The sequence below is a fragment of the Centrocercus urophasianus genome, unplaced genomic scaffold, assembly GCF_019232065.1.
Source record: "Centrocercus urophasianus isolate 14NV4802_14NV808 unplaced genomic scaffold, USGS_Curo_1.0 seq_2, whole genome shotgun sequence".
In the NCBI taxonomy this organism is placed as follows: Eukaryota; Metazoa; Chordata; class Aves; order Galliformes; family Phasianidae; genus Centrocercus; species Centrocercus urophasianus.
This window is the reverse complement of record NW_024884755.1, coordinates 2,731,483-2,757,871: the sequence shown is the minus strand read 5'-3', so window position 1 is coordinate 2,757,871 and position 26,389 is coordinate 2,731,483. Positions and strand designations below refer to the sequence as shown.

The 26,389-nt window shown below is 42.6% G+C and overlaps 1 protein-coding gene and 2 long non-coding RNA genes across 3 annotated transcripts; 2 read left to right on the top strand and 1 right to left on the bottom strand.

Annotated features, from left to right (window-relative positions):
* The first annotated feature begins 472 nt into the window (after positions 1-472).
* On the top strand, positions 473-2,943 carry LOC122161703. The gene is made up of 2 exons (XR_006169253.1): positions 473-1,490; positions 1,867-2,943. It is a non-coding gene; the product is annotated as an uncharacterized LOC122161703 (long non-coding RNA).
* Positions 2,944-3,432: 489 nt separating this feature from the next.
* Positions 3,433-23,829, top strand: RBL2 (RB transcriptional corepressor like 2). The gene is made up of 22 exons (XM_042821815.1): positions 3,433-3,587; positions 4,283-4,413; positions 5,851-6,051; positions 7,939-8,003; positions 10,540-10,668; positions 11,497-11,657; positions 11,751-11,815; positions 12,427-12,613; positions 12,933-13,099; positions 13,748-13,857; positions 14,589-14,692; positions 15,046-15,183; positions 15,672-15,836; positions 16,348-16,459; positions 17,053-17,325; positions 17,799-18,070; positions 18,644-18,820; positions 18,968-19,039; positions 19,403-19,520; positions 20,461-20,663; positions 21,064-21,228; positions 21,938-23,829. The coding sequence occupies exons 1-22, from the start codon at positions 3,519-3,521 to the stop codon at positions 22,106-22,108; spliced, it is 3,255 nt and encodes a 1,084-aa protein (XP_042677749.1). The 5' UTR covers positions 3,433-3,518; the 3' UTR covers positions 22,109-23,829.
* LOC122161998 lies at positions 14,743-21,571 on the bottom strand. Its single transcript, XR_006169371.1, has 3 exons — positions 18,592-21,571; positions 18,201-18,329; positions 14,743-17,316 (listed from the first exon to the last, which is right to left on the bottom strand). It is a non-coding gene; the product is annotated as an uncharacterized LOC122161998 (long non-coding RNA).
* Positions 23,830-26,389: the final 2,560 nt, after the last annotated feature.

The window sequence follows — 26,389 nt, the reverse complement described above, 5'->3', positions numbered from 1 at the left end:
GAAGTTACTCGCGAGACCTTAAAAAAGTCAAGCCTAGGATGTCTATTTTTCTGCAAAACAATATGTTTTACTTTGAGTATCTTTTCTGGGAATCAGTTTCAATCAATTTCCTGTAATTCTGTTGTCTTAGAAGCAAAAGGAGCTGATGCTGCAGCTCTTGGGTAGTTGTGGCGAGGGAGTAGTGTACAGTCATGGTTCTGGTAGAATGTTGACTTGATATGAAATAATGATGCATGTAATGTTCCAGGGTAAGCATTCTGGAAGTGGACTTCCTTTTTGTGTTTTTATTTTCAAAACTCTGCTTTACTTTTTTACGTGTTTATTGAATCTAAGTTTGGGCACAGCACTTACTGTTTGTCATTTATTTCATACAGGGTGTGGATGCTTCCCCCGAATGCAGATTATCTCCTGGTTGTCATTATCTGCTGTTGTTTTCAGTACATCATTGCGCTTCAATTGTGGTATCCTTCTTACGTGTTTCTTTATAAGTCCTTCCTTTCTCAGATTTGCATGTAGGTGATAAAAATGCACGTGTGTATATGTGCCCTGTTCTTGTGTTCTTCCTCATTTATGTTCTCCTTAAAAGCCCTGCAGAATACCTAACAAAATTGTTTTTTCATTGTTTTTAGCAGGTCTATCAGACAACTGTCACAGATTTAAATATATATGTATATGATTTATTTAGTGATTTATTTAGCTGTGTGTATATATCTGTAAGTACTAGTGCAGAGGCAGCCATCCTAACAGATATGTATGTTTGCTTTGTTAACTTCTTAGGGTTTGTGCAGCTTTTTCTCCTGTGGTACAAGTAGGAAGTTTCTGCATAAGCCTTTGAGAAGAAAGAGATGATAGAGCCTGTTAAATTTCTGTTGCTTAATTAGATCAAATTTGTGAGTAGTAAATGGTAACTTCTTACTGAAGAGAGCTTTTCCTAGCTTTTAGTTAATAATAGTAATTCTAGATTTTAGCAATGTTTGAGCTATCATTTCAAGTCATAACTATTTACATAAAGGAAGGGTGTTGAAATGTATTATAACTTAGTGGTGTCAGTAAATTATATTTATTACTGCTGAAATTCTAGCCTGCTGGAAGCAGTGAATGGTATTTTGATTATTTTTAGCTCAGTATTTTAAGAACATCTAATTGAAATAAGTACGAAGCGTTAGGGAAATTTTTCCATAAAATATAGTAGAGTGAAGCCTCAAAACTGAGAAATATGTAAGTGTGAATATCTCAATTTGGAATTTGGTCTCGTAAACATGTTATGTATTCTCATGTAAAGGGTAAGTTAGCTAATATTCACATATCTTTAAAACAACAAAACCATCTGCTTAAGATTAACTGCAGCATTTCTGTTCACAAAGAAGCAGGAACACTTTTACATAAGGCAATGAAAACAATTTACTTTTTCTTAACCCTACCTCCTTTCAAGCTCTCTCAGTAGACACCACAAGAATGAAAGTAAGATCAGAATTCTCATTGCTGTTCAGGTAAGGACTCTTAGGCTATTTCTGTGTGTGAGGGAGGCTGATTTGGGAAATATTTGGGATCTTAATGTCAGATTACAGTGTTTAGTACTGGTGAAAAAGATTGAAAACCTCACAGCATGTCCTCAAGCTCATTTCAATTCTCAAAGCAACTTCAGATCTGGTAATTATTGTTATCTCTTCCGCTTTTATCCTAGTTCATCTGTTATGCTGCTGAAGTAAAGCAGGTGGTCTGAGCTTAGCTTTCTGCTCCTGTAATGGAGGGTTTCTAAATCCTAATCCCAGGAAAAAAATTGTCCATATATGCTGCTATTTATTTATTTTTTTTTAACGTAGGCAATAATTGTGACCTGAATAAATAGAAATTTTGTCTTTTCAGTGTTGTTTCTGAGAGTCATGAGGGGAAGAAGTTTTTTCCTTTTCGGATTGAAGCTGAAATCTTCACATTATCACTGGTCTTCATCCACTGAGGCTGATAGTGAAATAGCAAGTATTGGAAGATTCCTGGTAAAGTTTTGCAAGTTGGCAAAAAGGCATCAGAAGTATCAGGAGACTGCACCGGGAAGATCCCAGGGAGAATACTGGAAGAAAGGTTTCCGTGATGCATATTGTTTCTTCCTACACAAAGATTTCTGAGATTGTATAATCTTGGACCTCTCTTAATAGGACAGCGGGCTTTGGTATCTAGCCTTATCTGGGAGTCCACCTCATTTCTCAGGAGGTAAACAACATTAGCCACTCCTAGTGAAGGTGACTGAAACTTCTTATTTGGGGCCAACAGAGTTAGGGCCTGTGCTGTTACTACAGTTGTTTTGCCTCAATATTTGCTACACTTCTCGTACATTTTGGTACAAAATTTATAGCTTCTTATCCAATTACCAGGGTAGAAGTAAAATGGAATCCTGTTGTGAAAGTGATTCAAGCAATTAACATGCCAAAAAAAAAAAAAAAAAAAAAAAAAAACCAAAAAAAACCAAACTATTGCTTTCATCTTTCACGTTGTGTACTCAAGACACCAGTGGTGTTCACAGTTCTTGTTGCCATTGGTGCTCCCAGCTGTGTGACAATGTGTCAAATCCTCAAGCTAGAGCCTTGTTCTTTCTTATTCCCCCTCTCTGAAACATTGATTATTGTTGGTTTTGGAATGGTGGTAGTAGAAAGGCCAACAGGCATTGTCAGTGACTCAGTACAGTGTCTGAGGGGTGTCTGTATTCCAAGTACCCGCTGAGGGCTGACCCAGCCCTTCAGGTGCTTCTGGGGACAGCCCTGCTGTTGGGTGTTTGCTGTAGGAGCTGTGCTGTGTTCTTTGGGAGCTGCCATCACTGCGGCCCTACACGTGCATCTTCCCGTGCAGCTGTTTGCTTTCGCACTACTCGGACGTTTTTCAAGCTGCTGTTCTTATTTGGTGGTCTGAACTTGTACAACTCAAATACATGTCGCTTGCTTTTATTTCAAATGTGGTGTGTCGTGTGCTTGTTCACTAGCACTGTTCTGTTATGCTCACTGATTTCGTGCGGTAATTCTGCCCCGTATTCTGGTCTCACGGCTGTGCCCTGGGCTCCCGCTGCCCCGCTACCTTCCCCGGCCCCGCCGCCATTCCGCGTCCCGCGCTGCTGACGCCGCCGTGTTGACGCTGCAGGCCGCGGCGCACCCTGGGATCGGGGTCATAGGTCGCGCCGTCGCGGAGTCGTGATGTCGCGTGAGCGCGCTGCGCCTGCGCAAGGCCGCAAAGCGGACGGGTCAGGCTTCTTCTCGCCATCCAATCAGAGGCGGCGGCTCGGCGGAGGGCGGGGGCGTGGCTCGGCGCCGGGGTGTTTGGATTCGAACGCGCGTCGAGAGCCCCAGGGGCGGCGGCGCAGGCGCAGTGAGCGGCGGGCGCGCTGCCCCCTAGCGCCGGGGCGCGGGATGTCGGGCGGGGAGGAGGCCGAGGCCGAGCCGGGGGCCGGAGGGGCGATCCCCGCCGCCCCGTCCCCGCCGGCAGAGGAAGGGGACACGCGGCAGCGCTACGAGGAACTCTGCAGCAGCCTCAACATGGACGAGCGCGCCCGCTCCGAGGCCTGGCTCAGCTACCAGAGCATGAAGCGCAACTACACGCTAGAGGTGCGCGCGGGGCCGGGCGGCGGGGCTGAGGGCGGGGGGCGGCATCACCTCACAGCGCTGAGGGAGCGCGGCCCGCCGTGCGTATGGGTGGGGAGGAGGGGGTCGGGGTAACAGCCTCGTGCCGCCACGCGCGGCCGCTGAGGGGCAGCAGGGCGGGGCGGCGGGGCGGGGCGGGAGCGTGAGGCGGCCGATGGGGGAGCGCCGGGATGGCGTTGTTCCTCAGTGCGAGGGTCGGGTCGGGCACGGCTCGGTTGGGATCGGCTCGTGCGGTCAGCCGCCGAGCTGAGCGACCGTTGTGTGTGAGAGAGAAACGTGGGAACCGTGCTTGTGCCGTCCCACAGACGAGGGCAGAAGGACGTTTAGATGAAATGGAGCGGTGGCTGTCGTTATTTACGTCTTCTCTATACACCGAACTGGTACAGAGCCCCGTCACCTCACGGCGGATCCGTGGGGCAGGGGGGTCATTTCCTGCCTACCTCACTGCTCTCACTGCTGCTTGGCGCCGTGCCGACCTCTGGGTGCTCTTCTGGTAGCTGAAAGCACGGCACAGCTGTAAGGATTTCAGAACAAAAATGGTGCTGCTCGTGCAGCGCATCCCATCTGTGGCACTGTCTCCATGTCTTGGTGCAGGCTGCAGAGCTGTAGGTGCCGGCAGCTCGGAGGGGGCTTGACGTGCATTGCGTTCTGCTTCACAGGGCAATGAGCTGCACTGGTTGGCGTGTGCCCTCTACGTGGCCTGTAGGAAAGCCATCCCGACCGTCAGCAGGGGGACGGTTGAGGGTAATTACGTATCCCTGACCCGCATTTTGCGCTGCTCCGAACAAAGGTAACTCAGTTCAGCCAATTTAAAGCACCTTGAAGAATGTAGAAATTAAGAACAAAGTCCAGATGTCCTTGTTAGAGATAGAATTTATACTGCAGGGATCTGTGTGCTGTAGCTCATTGCCACACAGGTAGGGTAGTTTTTTATTTATGAGTTCTAAAATTCATAGAATCACAGAATAGTAAAGTTACAAAGGGCCTACAAGATCATCTTGTCCATCCGTCCTCCCATCACCATTGCTACCACAGGCCTCTAACCTGTATCTCGTAGCTCTGCACCCAGACACCTCTTGAACAGGGATGGCGACTCCACCACCTCCCTGGGCAGCCATTCCAGTGTCTGACCAATCTCTGAGAGAAAAATTGGAGAGTTCCTGTGCTCGAAAGTGAGAGAAGGTGACCCATGAAGAACAGTCTGCTTCTAAAGAGTGTACAAAGTGTGGGTTTCTCATGTGGATAGATGCTTTTAATTGGTTCTGAAAATGTGATATTTCTCATTTTGGTGAGAAGATTTCACTTTTTGTCCTTTAGTCTTTTATGGAACAAAAGTAATGCTGGATTCTGATGACCTTCTATCAAATGATTGATTGCTGTGGGCAGCCTGGTCTGGTGGTTGGCAACCCTGCACGTAGCAGGGGGGCTGAAACTAGATGATCATTGTGGTCCTTTTCAACCCAAGCCATTCTATGATTCTATGATTTTTTCCATTGAATGATGAAGAAAAACTTCCTGAAACTGATGACAGCAGTATGGTTGTGTGGTAGCAATTCATCAGATTGTCAGAAACTGGAATGTTCATATGAACATGGAGTTCTCTTCCCCTTACTGTTGGAGTGCTGCTGTTTGTTGAAACAATCTAAAGAGTTACTTTTAAAATATTTCTTTGCTAATTGGAGGTTCAAGGAACTGAGTACAGCGGAACAGTTTCTGCATTTTGGGTTACGAAACACTGATAAAGTTGAAAAAAATATGGGTAGAAAAGTAGTGAAAAGCAGTGTAAGCCAACTTTACACGTTGTTGGTACACTTCCTTTGTTTTTTCACACTTTGCAGAGTCTTTTTAGTGTTCGGCAGAGTTCAGATTTTGTTTCACTTAAGTTACTTATTCAGGAATCTGACTTTATAGTAACCGGGCTGCTGGAGAGCTGGTTGTGTCCTTGTGAGGAAAGCCAAGAACCACAACATAGAGTTAACGCAGTCATCAGCAGGGCCTGGCAGCGTGCTGTGAGTTGTCTCAGCTCTTGTTTGTAAATGAGGAGCTGGCTCTGAGCACTTAAAACTGTTACTGTCATGTTTGCAATGTTGCTTTTATCAGTAGTTTGGAAAGTATAAGTTGTACTTTTGCTGTAAGTAAATATACATAGAGCATGTTTCTGCAAAACAAAGTGAAAACAGAAGCAAACAGCCAACCCTCTGAGAACTAATCTGTTTGATATCTTCAGCTTGATTGAGTTTTTTAACAAGATGAAGAAATGGGAAGACATGGCAAACCTACCCTCCCAGTTCCGAGAAAGGACTGAAAGACTGGAGAGAAACTTTACAGTCTCTGCAGTAATTTTTAAGAAGTATGAGCCCATTTTTCAGGACATGTTCAGATACCCTCAGGAAGATCCACCCCGTCAACAGAGAGGAAGAAAACAGAGGTATGGTTCTGTTATTGACAGACTGATGTTTGACCATTGCTGTTACAAAAACATGATGAAGTTGTTTGGTTGTTTTAATTGTATTTTAACTTATTTTCATAGTAGTTCTTTATGGTACCAGAGGTTGGGCCTTGCTTACAGTGATTTTGGAATCTTGTTTCTGGTCTGTCAGATCTGACAGGGTGCACGAAGCCCCGAAGCTGGTAAGCTTCTGTGATCCGGGGAGAAAGATAAAAGGGAGAAATGAAAATCAGCCCTTAGGTGAAAGAAATGCTATTGTAGGGAGGAAAAGGCTGAAAGAATCAGATCCCTTTATGATCTGTACAGCCTCAGTAGAATGGCTTAGCATGGTGACCTGCCTATTAATTCCTCTACTTTTCTTTATAGAGACAGATCTTATGCATATTTTACTTTGTAGTTGTAGCTTTATTTCTCTGTTTCTCAGTTTCTTACCGTGTTTTCTTTTTGGCTTGATTGTTTTTGTGAGCATAACATGGTGGCAGTTGTAACCGATATTGAGTTGCAGATATATTGAGATGAGCACACGATGTTGAAATTATAGCACATGTGCAGTTCTGCAGCTAGAAGAGTAAGCTCTGCAAGTTTGTTTGGATAGCAAAGTGTGAATTTATTTTGAAGATTAAGTCAGAGGGTAATTCCAAGTTTTTGTGTGAACTGTGCATGCTTTTAACATGTAACACGTAACCTGATGGAGTAACCAAAGAAATGAGTTCAGGCTGACAGAACTACTGCCGAAATTGAGATCATGACCTTGCTGTGAGTGAATTTGGCCTGAATGAAAGAAGAATTTCCAGCTTTGGTATATAGTGCTAAATAAAATAAATAATACTAAAAACAGAATTATGGAGCAAATGGTGCTTCTAGAAACAGAGAAAACCCAATAAAGACTGTTTGCATCGTGCAAACTTTTAGCTTTGAGGCTCGCACCTGTCTTATGGTCTAAACTGGTAGTGAGAATTAAAATAGAACTAATTCTAGAAGGACTGTGATCATACCGGATAAAACATATCTGCTGCCACCTTCTTGTTCATACGTACTGTCTGGAGGCTGGGATGTGGTATGTGAGATAGCACTTCAGGTATGTGCTACATGGAAACAAGCAGGGGTGTTGAACAAAAAGGGGTGCTAGAGAAGGGTGGGGGCTGTTGCTTGTTTTTTAAATGTTCCTTGCAGTAAGTATGTACTGCAAATGAGTAAAATAATACTAGTTTAGATGAGTTGATTACTGTGCCAGGATTTTCCTGTTTCCAAGTGCAGTGGCTGAACTTACTAGCCAGAATTATGAAGTTAAATGTTTAGGATGGGTGCTGAGGAAAACTGGTGTAAGTAGCAGAACTAAGAAGTAAATAGCCCCGGATCAGTACAGAACTCCTGATGGACAGAGGGAAGGGCCTCATGAATGGCACTCAAAACTAGTAGAACTTAATGTTGGTAAACCCCTGTATTTCAGAATTCTCCATAGTATGTAAAATTGTGCGGGGAAAAACACTTTACCAAAGTATGTAGGTGAAGTCTGTGAGCAAACAGCCTGTTAATGCCAGCATGCTGTGTAACAAATGCCTTGCAGAACATACACACGTGCTTACATTGCTCAGAAGACTTCAGAAGGCATTCTGAGTGTGGTGCTCTGTGGGTGTCATGATGTCTGAATCGCGTGCTGGCTGAGGCTGGGGTTTCCGCTGTGCCTGCTGTAAAGCTCTGAGCAGCCATGGTGTTCCTTCAGTCAGGTTTTTGGTTTTGTTTTTTGGGGGGAGGGCCATGGTTTTAGCTGCTCTATGGCAAAGCTGGACTTTCTTTCAGAATGCTGGAATGTCTGTCATAATTCACTGAGCTTTTGTGTCTTCTTGCTGTGTTCTTCCCCAAAAGGCGACAGCCGTGCACAGTGACCGAAGTTTTCCAGTTTTGCTGGGTGCTGTTTGTTCATGCAAAAGGTAAGAGATTGGAAAGAGGCTGAATACTACAAAAAACTGGTCTGTATCAGTCTGTAAACATGAGATAGCTGCAGGCCCTTAGTAGAAAGAGCCTTCTTGGAGCAGCCTGAACAAATGCACTTAGGTTTCTGCAGCAGTGTGTTTTACCACGTGTCTGAGGTAAGCACTGTGTCCCAGCACCTCGGTAGCTTTAGCTGAAATACTGCTCCTGTGTTCCCTATGTTTTGGGGATTTAGGCTGTAAGGGACAATTAGCTCAGAGTTTTAGTGAATTCATATTTAGACAGCTGTAATTAATATAAAGTATTATGTTTTATGGATGATGATGACTTTAAATTCCTTGTACGTTTCCAGCAGTGGTGATAATATGTAATGGACTTTTTTCTGTAACGTAGCAAAGATGTGTCATGAAACTGTAGCTGAGGGTACTTTCATGGCATTGTCACAGGTAGCATTTGGATTTTTCGATCTACCCCTGCTCATTCACACCCTTTAAAAATGTGCATATAGTAATTGTATTGAATAATCATATGCATTACTAAGTAGGTCTGCATCTTTTTCACAAGCAATCTCTTGCTTTTTGGACATGGCAGTAGGTATGTAAGTGGCTGGCTGTCTTGCAGGCTCAGATTGCCTTGGAACATACATGTGGAAATGCCGTGTTAACGGGCTTGTATGGAAACAAAGCAGGGAGGAGCCAATATATTGCCATGCATCTATTGCCTTTATTGTAAAAGCACCCTTAAAGCTAATACGAATAGCAGAGGATTTCAGTCATTTTTCTTCTTGATGACTGATTGGAGAAAAAGACAGAAGGGAGCAGAAGTAAATCCTTTTGCATGAGGGACAGTGAAGCCCCCAAAATTTTAGGCTTCAGTTGTTCAGCCATACAGCATAATCTACAGTCTTTCATCAGTAGGAATTGATTCTGGTACAGTAGGATGAGTTCACTGGGAATTCTTTGAACATAAGTTAGGTAGTATTCTGTCCCATCTGTAATTTCCAGAGAGTTCTTCTGAGAGAAGGATTGTTTGGGATTGCAAGGTCAGTCAGTGCAGGTGATGTGTCTCACTGGTTGTTTCTGAGGATAGACTGCAGTAGGTTGTCTCAGTATGGAATTTCTGGCAGTAGCTTTGTCCTGTCCAGCTTAGCCTTTCTTTTCACTACAAAGCAGAGGGTTGCCAGCAGGCTTCATTTTGGAAAAGTTACGGGCAATACCCCTGGATCTTTGCAGGAGTATAAAAGGTGCTGTACCAAACAGCTGTCCTGTATGGAAGATGCTGCTTCTGCACAGGCTGCATGCTGCTCCTGAACAGGAGCAGAGGGTCTGAGCGGGTCTTGTTCCTGCTGGGTTATTGCTTGGTATGTTTGAGTAGGTCACCATTACCTGCTTGTTGGTTGGCAGGCAGTTTCAGACATACAAATGAACTTTGTGGACTAGAACACAGTGTTGATAACAGCCCATCAAGTTTTACAAGACAGTTTTTTTACAGTACTTACAGACTGCAGAATTAACAAGTGACTAGTGGTAAATGCATGAAGAGTACAAGACTGTGTATGAAGTGTATAAAGCAGTACAAAAATACAAACTGAATGTATACCACCGGAGGAATGAAATATTCCCCATTTGTTTGCTGTGTTTTGAGGGCTGGCAGTAATCCTTATCATGGCAACCACACATCAGCAGCAAGTCGAGGCTTGTCACCATGATCTTTCTGCAAGCTTCGGCATCTTGTGTTTGGTTTCACAAGTGCAGAAAGCACAAGACTCGTTCGTACGTTTGGTATATGCTGCAAAGTAAGGTAGTGACCTTCATAGCCATAGAGCTGCTCTTGTGTGCTGCTTTCATGAATTTATTTGTAGACTCTGTAACTTTGTACTTTCCTTAATATAGAAATTTAAAAAAGAAGATCTCTTTTACATCAATATGACTGGTTTGTATTATTTCATGCTTGGCTGTGGAAGGGAGCACTGATCTGTTGTTTGGAATGTCACTGACTTCACACATTGTTTATGAAACTACTGGCTGTGTAGAATGAGATCTGTTTTGACTTGGCTGTCAGTAGCTACTGCCATGCCAGACTTCATGCTTGTGAGATCCTGTTACGGCATCACTTCGTTAAGGTATTAATTGATTGACATTTTGCTGTTGTATTTGTTTAGGACTTCGATTTCTGTCCTGAAGATGTAATGGTGTGGAAAGAACTGATGAAAGTGTACAGTTAATACAAATTACATTTCAGCTTCATTATTTTAAATAGCTTCAATTATCCACATTGAAATTATTGTTTCACAAACATGGAATCAGGAAACTGAATGTAAATGTGAACCAAAGCAATTATATGTGCTTCATTTTAACTGTGTGTCCATTTACTTCCTGTGTTTCTATCCAGATATTGACAATCTAGTCACCAAAACCTGTGCTTAAAATACTCCACTGTTGATTGGAAATACAAGTCTGGATAGTTTTGTTTTGTAAAATAATTTCAAATCGATGCTGATTTTAATTAATCTCATTTATCTTTCTTGTACCAAAGGTAATTTTCCCATGATCAGTGATGACTTGGTCAATTCCTATCATCTCTTGTTATGTGCTTTGGATCTAGTGTATGGAAATGCTCTCCAGTGCCCTAACCATAAAGAACTTCTGAATCCCAATTTTAAAGGTATGTTGGAAAAAAAAAGAAGTCTTTATCTAAAATCTGCATGAACTTCTAAGGCAGTCGAAATGGATATGGAGATATGTAGTAGAGGGAATTATTTTCTCTGACTATGCAGTTTTATTTCTACCAGCGTGACATAGGAACACAGAATTGAGCTCTATAACTAGAATACTAAGTCAAGATCTCAGTGAACTATGGAAATACCACTGAAGGACTTCCAGAGGAGACGTTTTGTTAATGATATGTTAATGGCAGTGAAACTGTGTAATGACCCAGTCGTTGTGGGACAGGTCACATTGTAGAGATCCCAGGCAGCAGTTTGGGAAGATCCTGTGCTCAGATACAAAGCAGGCACCCTGACTGTTTCTCTCTCCCTTTTGGGTTGTGCCTTATGAAAAGAATGGAAGCACAGGCTGACTTGGTAACTGAACACATGAGTGGATGGTGAGAAGCTTCCTCTGAACCTGGGCGTAACTCTTTCAATGCTTTTTTTCATTTTCAGTATCCTGTAGTATTCACTATCTTGTGGTGGCTTGGATGTGAGCAGGGACCATTATCTCCAACTTATTTGAATAAATACTACCACTCATAAGTGCTTCATCATTTTTCTGCTAGAACTGATATTTTCTGTCACCGAATATCTCAGCTTTTTAGGTTTGTCACTTGAAAGGCAGTTTTGATAAGATGATCCCATTGAGGGCACACTGTGTTTCTTTCAAGGACACAAACTTCATGTTTTAATTTCAGACTGCCTAGGCCACATAGCAAAGAGTTTGAGTTTAGTAAGGTATGAATATAAGAAATTAAACATGACTCTATTTGTAATTATAGGTCTGCCTGAAGACTTTCATAGTAAGGACTATAAAGCATCATCTGATCCTCCCTGCATCATTGAAAAGCTGTGTTCATTGCATTACGGATTGGTTTTAGAAGCAAAAGGCATAAAGGAGCATTTTTGGAAGCCATACATTCGGAAACTTTTTGACAAGAAGGTTGGTCAGTGCATTCAGGATGCAGAAAAATGTTTCCCTCCTTATTATCTTCAGAACTTTAACAACTGAAATGTCCTCTCTTTGCTCTTACAGCTTTTAAAAGGAAAAGATGAAAATCTGACTGGATTTCTAGATCCTGGAAACTTTGGAGATAGCTTGTGAGTCAGCTTGTGCTTTGGTCTGCATCTGTATCCCTTTGGGTTATTACCTCTGTCTTACCACTATTACTTTATATACGTATTGCTGTTCATATATTATACTAAAAGGTGTTTCAGCTATTTGGTGGCTGAGGCATTTTCAATATAGCATTGCTTAATGTCTGCTTCTGTTTATGTTTCCATGTTTTTTTCTATGTAATGTAAAGTGTTTGGAAGAAAAGGCTGTGGGGCACACTGAGTGGGGGCAGGGAGGAGGGAAGAACCAAGTGTGGTAATGTTTCATGCTTTTTAAACCTAGAGGTACTGTGCTGTGCATTTAAATGGTACAGAAATGGCAATGTGATGCTGCGTAAGTTCTGAGGAGTTTCCATCCAAATGCCACCAGTTCTCTGCATTGTAGTGCATTCCTCCTGTTGCCATATGAAATGATAGGCCATCAATTACAAAGGTAGAATAATGCCACTGTCATGTTTAAGGTATTGTAGGTTTTAACTGAGGCTAAAGTTCGTTCTGAGGCAGCCTTCTGACAGGGCAGAGGTGTGTTCAGTCAGAAAGCAGGTAAAGAAAGCACTGTCTAATTAAAGGGGTTTTCTCTCTCTTTTCCTCTATAGCAAAGCCATCAACAAGGCCTATGAGGAGTATGTCTTGTCAGTAGGAAATCTCGATGAGCGAATATTTCTCGGGGAAGATGCAGATGAAGAAATTGGAACTCTCACACGGTGCTTAAATACACCCTCAGGAGTGGAAACAGCTGAGCGAGTACAAGTGAAGCATAATTTACAGCAACACTTTGACAGAGTGAGTCTGGCACGGTCCCTTGCTGGTTTTGTGGAGAAGGAGTTGTCCAGTTCTGGTGTTTCAGTGTGAGGTCATTTTGTCACTGCTCAGACACTTCTACATGAGTATTTGACACCAACATCCAGGTGACAAATAGACCTGTGGCTGCTGGCTGTTACTGAGAGTGAACTGGTTTGGGTTGTTTGATTCCTGCTCCCTTTTCCCAGATATATATTATAACCAGTTAAGAAACAATGCTAGCACCTGCCACCTCTGGGTCTCTCAGAAGCTCTACGTTTTGTAATAATGTACAGACAGAAGCTTTTTTTTTCCTTTTTAGTCTAAATCGCTTCGGATGACGACCCCCCTCACTGGCCGCAGGTACGTGAAGGAGAGCAACCCCTATGTGACACCTGTTTCCATCGCGACCTACAGCTTGAGCCGCCTTCACACCATGCTGGCAGGGCTGAAAAATGCCCCCAGTGAAAATCTGGAGCAAATCTTCAGGTAAGCTTGATGCGTAGCTAACAAAAAAACTCATTTAAAGGTGAAATTGTAATAACAAATGTTATTGTTAAATAGTGTGATTTAAGTTCTGGAAGTTTGAAGTGAAATAGGAGCCAGAGGGACATTTAACTTCAGAGAGACTCTTGTCTTTATTTCTACACAATCCTTGAGAGATTGACAGCTGTAAGAACACACAGCGTTCTCAACCCAACATTCTGAGCTTCCCTAACAGCAAAATGCAAATGCAACTGTTTCAAGATTTTTCTTATTAATTAGCCAGCTTCACTACCTGGCAACTCACTCTATTCTGTAGGAGATCAAAAATAATTTCTTTTTCTCCGTGTACAGAAGTCTTTGGCTCAGGTACAGTATGTTACAAAGCACTTGTTATATTGCATGGAATGTGTTTAGTATTGAACTCTTAAGAAGAGTTGACACTCACTAAAGTATAATATGCTGTGGCTGTCTTGTAGTGCATGTGCAGCAAGGCTTGTGTGGGTGTGTTTGCGTCGCTATCTATCAAAGATATTTCGCAGCTTCATGCTTTAATTGTATTGTAGGTCTTTTTGTTGTTGGTTTCTTTTGTGTGTGTGTGTGTGTGTATTTGTCTTAGCAGAAGTAGGACGCTGAAATAGCTTGTATTTTCAGGGCATGTTCCAGAGATCCTTCACAATCTATTGCAAGCAGAGTAAAAGAGATGTGTGAAGTATACTGCCAGAGCATGCAGTCTGAAGAAGAATTCAGTAATTTGACCAAAGGTGGGAAACATTTTACTTACATAAATTGGAATTTATGTGCATTTAAAAATACTGATCTCTTCTAAGTAAACTTTGTCTTATGTAGACACTGTGCTTTTGCACAAGAGTCTTTTCTATTTCTTGTCTTTTCCTGCTAGTCTTCAGATAGAGCAACTTTCAACCCTGTATAAACTTTCATAATCATACTTGGCATAAATTACTGGAATTTGATATTCTTATGTTCTACAGAAGGGAGGAAAGAAAAGCACTCAGAACTGTTTTTCTTCTCTCAAATCTAAGCGTGCATTTCTGTCAAAAAAAGTGATTAAAATTTTTTAAGAATAGGTGCTTTGTACTTTGTATCTGTGCTCATCAACACAGTTGTTCACTTTGTCTTGCAGAGTGCTTGGATCCCCACAGAGGTTTTTCCAAACACTGTGTTTTCTGATCTTGAAATACTTTTTATTTTAGCAGTAATAAGGGTTGTTCTTACACATGGTGTTTTTTTTACCAAGTTCTGAGTTCAGTACTAAGCTGCTGTGCTCTGCAATCAAGCTTCAGTGCAGTAGAGAGATTCCATGGCTAACATTAACCCTTAAACATGAGTCCCGTTAGTCCTGAAAGCAGCGTAGCCACAGCTGCACAGAAATCCACACAAGTAAATAAGCTGTTGTTTTAACTCTGTAGATTATGATAAATAATGATTCTTTTATCACAATTCACAATATTATTTCTGTTTAAAATTCCTGCAGATGTGGCCAGCAAGCATTTTCGTCGTGCTGAGGTTCTCTACTACAAGGTTTTGGAGTTGGTCATTGAGCAAGAGAGGAGGAGACTGGGAGACGCAGACTTATCTGTAAGGACAACTCCTCCAATTGCACCTTGTGTTTAAAGTTGGATCTGCAACAAAGAAAATATTTATAGGACAGGATAATGCTATTTTAGATGAGTAAATCTCTTGAGTTGTTGGAAGGCATTCCTGAATGGAAGAAAAGCTGTCCAAGAAATTATTCACCTTTGCGAACAAAAAGGATATATAAAATTTACAAAGAATAAGGATGTTTTAATTTGGATTCTGTTCCATCATGTACAAAAGCAAATGTCTAGTTAAAAACTTTCTAATCTCACTGTTGAGGCAGAACAGAAAGCATCATGCAGTTCTGTTGTTACACTGTAAATGAAGCATTAAATTGGGCAACTCTCTTGCAGGCAGTACTGGAGCAAGATGTGTTTCATCGCTCCCTGCTGGCGTGCTGCCTTGAGATTGTCACCTTCACGTACAAGTTACCTGGAAGCTTTCCCTTCATCACTGAAATATTTGACATTCCAGTTTATCACTTCTATAAGGTAAAGTAATAGCTAGAAATGTTGATCAAGTCCTGTGTACTCTTGGCTTATATTAAATAATCTCTTTACCTAAATGTGTATTAACTCTTCATTCTTAGCATTGCCCCTTTTTGTCTTGAAAGTATTTTACAGCTGGTTTGGGCATTTAAAGATCAGACTACTGGTAATCAGTTTAACATAGGAGCAGTGTGCAAGTGACTAAGGATTGTCATTTATCTTGAGCTAGTGACCAGGGATCCTGAGCTGCTGCTGCAGCTGTTCTGCATTCACTGCTGCTGTGGGAAGATACATGTACCTGTCTTCTGATAAACTTGCAGCCCACCAGACAATTGAACCATACTGACACAGTCTAATAATTGTACTAGTCTCTTCCTTGAAAATTTAGGATCTAATTTCACTGTAAGAAGAAATATATGAAAACAAGAATATTATACTCAGTCACTGGTTTATTCAGTACCACAAGGACTTCATTGCTCTCTGCATTACAGGTAATTGAGGTTTTCATTAGAGCAGAAGACGGCCTTTGTCGGGAAGTTGTAAAACACCTTAATCATATTGAAGAACAGATCTTGGAAAGCATGGCCTGGAAACAGGAGTCCATATTGTGGGACAGAATCAGAGATAACGACAACAGAGTTCCTAGCTGTGAAGAGGTGAGCATGTCTCTGTACCCCTAACATGTCTGTTCAAACAGAATGGTGGAGAGTGGACATCAGCATTGTATGCGCAGAGTTCAGTTTCTCCCTACAAGCTAAGCGGGGCAGAGAAAGAGCTGCATGTGTTTGTGTGTGACCTGTTACCACTGCAGAGATGTCCAAACGCAGGCATCCAGCTGATGTGATTCTCGCCCCGTATTTGCTTAGAGTAGGAGCACAGTGAATAATGAACACAGAGGAGGTATGAAACAGTCACACTTGAGAAGACTGCTACAGGAGTCTGGTTAAGAACAGACTCTTAATTACAGTCACAGAATGATTATTGCAGGATTGTATTTTCTAGAGTAGTACAATCATTACGAAGTTTTCAAGTTAAGTTTACAGTAATTTTTCAATGTTCTTCATTTTTCTTTTCCTCCATATAGTTTCACTGTTCAACATTTATAGACTGGTGGTTCTAAAAATCATTTGTGCCACAGACACACTAATAAAAGTACAACTATTTCAGGTCATGCCACCTCAGTATTTTGAGAGATCTGCTGCCAACAGTGTTGTGGGTTCTCCACTGACACCAAGACGACTAAACGAGGTCCGAGCTGAAACCGGAGGCCTGGGAAAAGGTGAGCTGTTTTTTAAGTACAGTGTATTTATCACTCTTACACCGTGCCCTGAATTTACAAATCTGAAGGGCGTACAGAAGGAAGCTGCTCTAGTGGTTTATGTACAATTGTGCATGAATTGTGCACTTGTAAATGCTATTTCTGTTGTAACTTGCATAGTCGCATCAGTTGTCTAAGACAGAAACATTATTTCAGATCAAAACAGTCCCGTGTCACTGGTTTCAGGAGCTTATATCTACAAACGACATCTGTGTACACACATGTATGTGTTTAAATAAGTACATCTGTTCTGATCAGTAGCACCTGAGCAGCTTTTTTGTTACACCAGATTAGAAGCTCCAATGTATGTTTAGTTCTGTGAGGCTTCAGGCTTTTTCTGGGGAACTAAAGCATAATACAGTCTCGAAGGAAAAGATATTCAGCACCGTGTTATTTGAGATCAAGTCATCTCATAATCTGTAAGCCACAGATGTAGACATTAATTTTAAATGCTTCCAATGTGATGAGACATTTGGGGTCTCATCACATTTTTTTAAATCTATTTGTATTATAAGGGATTTTACAATTAGATTTTGTTTTTTTTAAATCCCCAGGCATTTCATCTTCTCCTACTACCCTGTATGACAGATACAGCTCTCCTACAGCCCACCCTACCAGGAGAAGGTTGTTTGTTGATAACGATAATACCTCCGACAACGGAACTCCAGTCAGAGTTTCCCAGCAGCCCGTGGTAAATACGGTGCCTGTGCAGAACGTGAATCCTGAAGCAGTGTCAGTAACTCCAGTGCCTGGCCAGACATTGGTTACAGTAGCAACCGCCACCGTAACAGCCAATAATGGGCAAACTGTGACCATTCCTGTACAAGGTAAGAGAAGAGCTGCTGTCACATGAGGCCAATTTCTATCCAGATGTTAGTATACAGTCAGGGGGTGGGGGGAAAACAGCACACCCAGAGCAGAAAAGCAGGCTTAAGAATTTATAGTGAGGAAGAACTGTATGAATGGATCAGTGGAATTTAGAGACAAGACACAGAGCACAAAGATGTTCACTGACTGTGGATTAGCGACTTGGTTATTGCAGTGACCTTTGCTTCCTCAACTGGAAGAAAGTGACATTACAGTTAAAGATCAGCTCAATTCCGTTATTTTCCTGTCTCCTTATGATAAGAAGTTCCAAGTACTTTCATAATACATTTTGTCTCTATAGTATGCTACAAACTATAAGCAACTAATTTAAGTGTTACTGAACTATTAAGAAAAAGCTCTAACAGGAAACACCATCCACACTAAACAAACCACCCAACCTTGCTCTTATGTCAAACTCTTCCTTAAATTACAGGTATCGCCAATGAAAATGGAGGAATAACTTTCTTCCCAGTGCAGGTAAATGTAGGGGCCCAGCCTCAAGCTGTCTCTGGCTCCATTCAGCCCCTCAGTGCCCAGGCTCTCACGGGCACTCTGAGCACTCAGGTGTCAGGGGCAACGCTGCAGCTCCCAGGACAGGTCACTGTTCAGCACATCACCTCCGGGGAGCCAAGGCCAGCCCAGCACCTCACTGCCACAGCCGCTCGCTCCCGGAAGATGGGCTCGCTTTCCCTCTTCTTTAGAAAGGTACTTTTTAGCCTGCTTAGTTTGTATTTTGGTAGCTCTTCTGTGATGCTGAGATGTTTCCTTACTTCTAATATTAATAAGAGAATATTTAGTTTCCAAGCTAACATGTTTTGTCTGTTCAGATGCATACCTGAAGGGTTGGTTTCCGGTGCAGAAATTTCTCACTGTCAGAGTAGCTGAACAGTACAGCTGTCACTAGCTGAGAAGTAGATTTACAGCTGTGGGTAGCAGCTGCTTAAACGTGTCCATCTTCAAGGCTCTTAAAGAAAGAATTTCACTTTTGAAATATTCTTGTTTATTCAATACAGAGGTTTCTATAGGTGCTGTTTTTGTACTTCAAGAGTATCTTGAAGAAATAATCTGGAGAATTGCAGAATTCAAAAACAAATGCTTTTTTAGCATTAGTACCAGTATAATAGTGTCTGTGTCTTGTAAGCAGAAGAAGATAGTTTCAGTATTTGTCATTAGCTTATCATCTGCACGAGTTTCACAGAGCACACATGTCCAAACTGCGCTCTAACCTGGATAAGAAGCACCGTTGACGCGGTCGCTGCACTGTCTCTCTTCCATCAGGTGTATCATTTAGCAAGTGTTCGTCTGCGGGATCTCTCTGTCAAGCTGGATATATCTGATGAGCTGCGGAAAAAAGTCTGGACGTGTTTTGAGTATTCCCTGATGCACTGCCCTGAAATCATGATGGACAGGCATCTGGATCAGCTGCTGATGTGCGCCATCTACGTAATGGCCAAGGTAAGCTGAACAAAAACACACGTTTTCTAAGGCTTGGTAGTTCAGAGATTGCTCTAACAACCCCAAAAACAACCTCAGCAAACCAAACGGTGGGGGAAGAAAACAACCAAAAGCTACCACAGGAGGTCTAATACTCACTATTCTTAGGTTACAAAGGAAGACAGGTCGTTCCAGAACATTATGCGCTGCTACCGGACACAACCGCAAGCCAAGAGTCACGTAAGTACAGTTAGAAATCTCCTCGTTCCCAAAGCAGAACTAAGGCATTTAATAAATGACATCATCTAATAAATATTAAATGATGCATTCTCAGAGCCACTGTCCTTAAAAATAGCAGTCGCACCCAAATCTTGCACTACTGAAAGCTTTTTCTGTACCTGTAATTTAACTTATCTTCACTTACAACCTCCATCAACAGTACCTACTGGATGACAGGTAGGAAGCTGCCTGCATTTTCCCATATAGAAAACAATGTGATGTCAAACAGTGTTCTAAAAGCAGATGTATGGTGCAGACTGTTGCTTCCAGAATGCGCAGCTGCGCATCACTCACAGGTGCTGTGCTGCTCTTGTCTCCCTGCAGGTGTACAGGAGTGTCCTGATAAAAGGCAGGAGACGCCGCCGCCAGTCTGGCAGCAGTGACAGCAGCAGCCAGCAGAACTCCCCTACAGACAGAAGTAAGGAGAGAAGTAAAGAAAGAAGTGAGTGTTTCCAAATTCCAGATGTTCATTTTTAATCCTGCTCTCAGAACAGTGTAGTTAGGGTACAAGTTGGATTTTGTGTCACCCCCCACACCAAACAGTTCCTTCTTAGGTAAACTTAGCTGCAATTAAGAACGTACCAACAACGTGCAAGAGTTGTTTTGCAAAGTGAAGCTTAGCATTGCACCTGCTGTGACAGTGCAGTTTTGAATCTGTCACTGCGTGTGTTTACCTTAAGTGTACTCCTCAGGTAAGTCTGGACACCAGAGAACATGATGTAGAGTGAAAGTAGCATGTCCACAGCAGTGTCTTTTAATAGTTTAGCAGAGAGGCAGCAGCTGGCTGGCTTCATAGACGAAAACCACCACCAGCCCCTCCCAGCATCTGGTATAGCACATCTCATGTCTCTGGAGTGCGGACAAAGATTCTAGCCTCAATACCTGAATTAACACATTTTTCCTTGACTGAATTTTGCATAAAAAAGCAAGTAAAAGTGAGCATGCATATTCTTACAACCGGCTTTCAAATACTTGACAGTACAACCGTACGTTTTAATGTTTTCTGTCACAGAAAGGGGGCAAGGAGGGGAGGGACAAAAATAACATATTCCACAAATTCCCACATTACAAAGGCAAAAGTACCACCAAGGCAAATATTGCTACCATTTGCCGAAAGAAAGACTGACGTTCCTCAATTGAAGTTGGGCCAGCTGGCAACATGGCAAATTACAGGGGAAATGCCTGAGAAATGGAATTTTAGCTCAGCTTCTGCAGAAAAAAATCAGCTCATGCACTAAGCTGTTAGAAATGAAGTGTTCCTGGAGCAATACTCAGCATTTCGCTGGTCTGCTGTAAGGCAGGGTGCTGAGCAGGATCGCCAGCACTGAGGGCAGGCGCCTGTGCCCTGCTGGGGATTGAGGAGTGTGCGCTTCTCTCCTCAGCCAGCAGAGACTCCAGCCCCGTGATGCGCTCCAGCAGCACCCTGCCTGTGCCCCACCCCAGCAGTGCTCCTCCTACTCCCACCCGCCTGACCGGAGCAAACAGCGATACTGAGGAGGAAGAGCGAGGAGACCTCATACAGTTCTACAACAGCATCTACATTGAGCAGATCAAGGAATTTGCCCTGAAGTACACTTCAAATGGGGTGAGATAGCACTGTGCTTCTGTTAGTAAATAGATCTTATTTTACTGTGCGTGCAGTAGAGTACCCTTAGCTAACCTCATCTTAAGGAAAGCAAGAGTATTCATGACAAAAATTCCAGTTCAAGTATATAATCTGGTGCTGAAAGATTAAACCCTTTTGCTGCCTATTTGTTACTTCCTCTCGCTGAAATACACGGCCCCAATGAATGTCATCCACCAGCCTCAGATAAAAAGTAAAATACTAATATTTCCTAGATGTACAACAAATCCTGCTGTGTCCTAGGGAAGGCTGTGAGAAAAACATCTGAACTGTGCTAAAAATGACCAGCTTACAACAGCCTTACTGTAGATACCTTACCGAGATTACGTAGCAGCTGAGTGTTTTTTTTCCTCCTGAGCAGACGGACTCCCCTCCGCTCTCGCCCTACCCCTTTGTGAGAATTAGCTCTCCTCGCAGAGTACAGCTGACTCAGAACCACCCGGTCTACATCTCACCCCACAAAAACGTGTCTGCTCTCTCTCATCGAGAGAAAATATTCTATTATTTCAGCAGCAGCCCATCTAAGGTAAGACTAAAGGGGGTTAGTTTGGTTTTATAAATCCTGAATTCTGTCATTTACATTGGGACGTGATGGTAGAGAATACTGCACAACACTCCTTCTAGTGTACATTGTTGAAGATGTACTCTGTCACCAGATTGTCTCCAGATTGTCAGTCTACAGATCTAAGAAGCTGGAGAGCAATGAGGTATCCAAGGCACTTGTGTACTTTATAAAGCTGCCCTCTGTAACAGTGCACGTACATCAGTGACACCACAGGATGGGGCGTTTGGCATGGAGACTCAAACATGAACCACAGTCATTCCCTCTTATCTACTTAGTGAGGAAAAATGTCTCTTAGCACAAAAAGACTTACCAAGCGAACATGGAACAGGCTGAATCCTGTCATCTCCAGAAGCAGAAGCCTTCTCCAAGCAGCACCTTCATTCAGGATAGGAATTCTGCACCTATGGTGTAAGATAACATGCCATAACTACAGCTGGAAGGCCTTTCAGCTCCACGTGCACCTGCAGAGCATCAAAAAACTTACACAAAAGGCTTGCTTGAGAAAGACTCTGGAATACAGTAATGGGACCAGCACAATGGTTAAAAGGGTTAGTTTGTTACAGAAAGCTCCAAAACTGAGGCATTTGTAAGCCTAGAGTAATGGGACTAGCAAAAACTGCTTTTTTTGTTGCCACAATAATGAGAATTTTTTCTTTCCACCTCTCCCCAGAGGCTAAAGGAAATTAACAGCATGATTAGAACAGGAGAAACCCCAACCAAGAAGAGAGGCATTCTCTTAGAAGATGATAGTGAAGCACCAGCTAAGAGAATCTGTCAGGAAAACCACACTGCTCTGTTACGCCGACTGCAAGACGTAGCCAACGACCGAGGGTCCCACTGAGCGCAGGGGCTCAGCACAGGTAGGCCCTCTCTGCTGCTGGCAGCTCAGAGCATGCCATGGACTCACAAAGCCGTGCAGGCATCGGGATGCTCCTGCCAGCCCGTGGTGACCAGTCCCTGCTGGGCTGTGCCGAGCCTCTGCTTCCCCAGTGCCAGGGACGGGGAGGATGCGTTCTGAACTCTGCAGCTCCACTCTGCCTGTCGTAAAGCTGGGCGGAAGGCAGGTGACCTACCTGCAGCCTTTGGCTGCACAAGGCAGTTCAAAGCTTTTTATTGCTTGGAGAACGCGTCCCTCGCACAGCTTTCTACCTAGCAGCAGGTATTTGCATCTATTTGCTCAACCAGTCTACTTACAGTGTTTTCATCAATGCTTGACCATTTTCAGCTTTGTGATAGGAAGTTGCATATGTATCAAACATGGGAGCATTGTACCAAGGCGCTCGTAGCCAAACGTGTCGTTCTGGGGGAAAAAAAAAAAAAAAAAAAAAAAGGAAAAAATAAGCATTAATGACTGCCATAAAAATAATCATTTATAAGTGATAGTCTAGCAATGTCCAGCCTTTTCTGCTTGGAAAGGGAAGATAGGAATAAGCTTTTTGAGAGCTGAAGTAAGCTACCTGTATGGATTCTGTATGTATCCGGGATGCTTTGTGTGCCACCAAATCCACCACGCTGTTTTGCTTTAACATCTGGGCACCCTGTTGTATAGAAGTAGCTAACTCCACTTACACACTGTTGTTAGCTGTGCAATGTTTTAAAGTGAACTCATGTTCAAAAGGTGGCACTTTTGATAGGGCTGTGAAGCATTGGTTTTAAGGCAGATTAGTTTTGCTGTATATTTGCAATGGCACTTTCTAAATGTGAATATCTTTTTCAAGGCTGACTTCAGCCATTTTTCTTAATGGAAGCAATCCAATTTTTGTATTTATTTTCAAATTGACATCCCACAGCTCTCCTTCAGCAAACGGCATTAAGAATTCATGCATGCAGTAACAAATGCAGGAGGTCAGGGATGTGGGCTTTGGTCAAGAAATTTTATACGCTTGCGTTGTTTCTTCAGATTGCTCTGCTTGAGAGTCAGGAATCGGCCCTCACTTCCTCAGTAGAAGGAAGGTGGCCTCGATCTCTTAAAGATGCACACTGTGCTTTTGGAGTGGTTTTAAAGGACAGAGGGAGAGGGGTTTGGTTTTTTTAATGGATAGAATCAGGCTGCCTGGGAGAAATCTCTCTCCTGCTAATGGTATAAGAAAGCAATGCATATATTAATTAGATCTACTAATTGTTTTCATTTAAATTAATTCTAAAATACCAACCTTGTTGGTATGCTCAGACCTTTCCTGATAATTAGTGTCCTATGCCAGCTTATTCATCTTTAAGGACAACTGGGGACAATGTTGTTGTTCTTGTAAAATTTAGCACACACAGATGCTAGAAGGTTTTATAAGGAAGCAGAACTTGAAAGCTCAGTGTTCTCATTCATCCCTGCTCCTTTGAATAACAGGAAGATTTAGGACTTAATTCCACAGTAAAATCAGTTAAGGTAGAATAAAAGTGTCTTTTGTTCTTACCTGTGTAAGAAGGCCTGAAGTCAAGCAGTGGTGTAGATGTTCCTGTAAAAATATTTATGAACTTGTCAGACAATTCTTGTTATTCTGTACCATTTACATTAATTTGTATGAAAATATTGCAAGTGTATTTTTCAATAAAGAACTCATAATAAGGCTTGTGTGAAGAAAGCTTCATACGGGCAAAGCTTCCCCCAGTGTGCATCTGTCAAAGGCTGCGCCGACGGCACAGACACCAAAATAGCACGAGGCTGGGTGCTCCCGGGCACACCATGTACTGAATCACAAGCAGCTCAGTCAGACATTAGCACTCAGGGTGTCAGAACAGAGTGATGTTGCATTAACTACTCACTCAAAAAAAAATTATTCTTGCACAGTTAAAGTCGTAGTTTCAAAATGCTTCCTGCTAGCGTAACTTCCATTTCTCTTTCTGAAATATTCTTTACAGAAATCAGAACTGTAAGCATTACATTTCTGAGTGTTTTTAAAATGTGACTTCAGCCAAGTATTGACAGAGACTGCAACATTTTCAGTCCGTTTTTCATGAAATGACTCACAGCTGTAATAGGAAAGATAACAGCTAAGTGCTGGAGAAAAGCATTTGGCACCAAAGTGCAGTTTGGGTGCTGTGTGCCTGCCTTGCTCCTGGAGCAGCTCCTTTTTGAGCATGAACTGCTTACAGGTGATCTGTTATTCTTCTCTTCCCTTTTTCAATCTAAAAAAAAAAGAGATTATGCCATTTCTTAATTTTGAACTAGAAATAAATTCAGCATTCTTTAAATATATACAATTATTTTCTCATAAGTAAACTGCTATTAACATAGGCTTCACTAAGAAATCCAGACTGCCCTCAAAGAAACAAAACTTGCTCAAATAACCATTATTTCAGCTCCTTTCTTGTTACTGCTTTTCCTTTAATTGTGGTCTTTTCTAAACCCCAGCAACAATCAGACAAACAATTGTACCACATCTCTGAATTGATGGGAGATGGTTACAGCTATTCCGTATGGCCATCAATTTCCTGCATGCATTCCCTGTCCAACCCCACGGTAACTTGGTGTTCATACACCATCAGAATTAAGCTTTCCCTGCTGAAATGACAGAGCATCCCACAATTAGAAGGGATTGAATTTCCACGCAAGGCCTTCAGTTAAGCAGCTTAGGAAATCTGTACCCGAATAATGATCAAGGTAACTAAAAAGGAACACTGCAGTTCCATGCTCTGCTTCAGGCTCCCTGCCTCACTGCTCCATTGCATTCAGTCCAAATTCTAGGCCCATTTTTTGTTCCACAGGAGTCCCTGCTTCATTAAATATCATAAATACTGAATGTGAAGCATGCGACTTTCAGCCTTCCCAAGAAAAGAGAACTAAGAGCAGCAGAAGAATGAACATTCACAGTATTAGAGTATCTACTCCACAGGCCAGTACAGTAGAAACCTTCACAGAAACCTTTTCTTGAAACAAAACCATCACTTAGCATGTAATACAGCTCACCTTTCAGATCAGTTACTCCACTCCTGGCTTCCAGTGGAAGTTCCCAAAGGTCGTCTGGTGGTTCCAACACGCCTGGTACTCCCCTGCCCCTTCAGACACAGGCCAGCAGGGCTACTGGAGGAGAAGTCTTAACCATGGTGAGTGACACCAGGATGTCTTTTCCTTCTGCACCAAGATAGAAGGAGTTCAGCCGTTCCTTTCTTAAGTCCAGCGCTGCTTTAAACTCCTCTTCAAGTACACAGTACTCCATTCTAGAGACTTCCCTAGCAGAGAAGCTGCAGGACAGCAGTCGTGCTTCACTGCCTGAACTGATTTGTTAGAAAGGGGCCATGCCACAGCCATGTTGAGGTGACCCAGGAGCTGCACAGGGGACACCACAGCTGCCACCAGCACACACAGCCAGTGCTGCAGTTGGGGCAGGTGCTCAGCCTCCCAGACACAGGATTTTCAGTACAGCTGAAACATCACTATCAGTACAGTTCCCGATAAAAAACCCACCATGCATTTGCAGCCATTAAGGATATTTAAGGCAGCTGTACTGATTTACATGACCAGAGTCCTCTTCACCAAAACAGGAATTCCAGAAGTACAAGAGACATCCCAGCCAGCCCCAGGAAACCACTGCATCTCCAAGGCAGAACCTTCAAAAGCCTCAAAGCAACACACATTAAGACTTTTGTGCCTTAATTCGTACATCCTTAAGTGCTGTGCAGAAACCGCACACATCACCCTTTGGCACTGTGTTAAATTAATCACTTGGGATATGGTAGTATTTCACCTGTGCAGTCATTATACATTTCCTCAAAAGCTAAGAATCTGTTCTTTAAGATAGAAAGGTTGTTCTAGGACACGCAGATTTAGTTTCTGTAATACAAAAGCTACAAACAAACCCAAAAACTTATACCATGACTACATACAAAGTCACCAGACCTTGTTTCTGGTCAGCAGGGTTTGCATTACCCTGCAATACCAAACATACGGATATGAGCATGACTTAAAGAAAAAAGGCCCAACAGTGACAGGCCAGCACCACAAGTTCTGGATTTTAGAGAAATCCTGTTTTGCTGCAATAAGAGCTTATGCTGGATTAGGATATCAGGAGGACTCTCATGCAAAGTAGAAAACTTTGCCCTGAACTCACACCAGCTTCGGAAAGCTTCTCCTAGATGTGGAACAAAACCATTCAACCAGCCTCTTCAACACACAACAGGACACCTACAA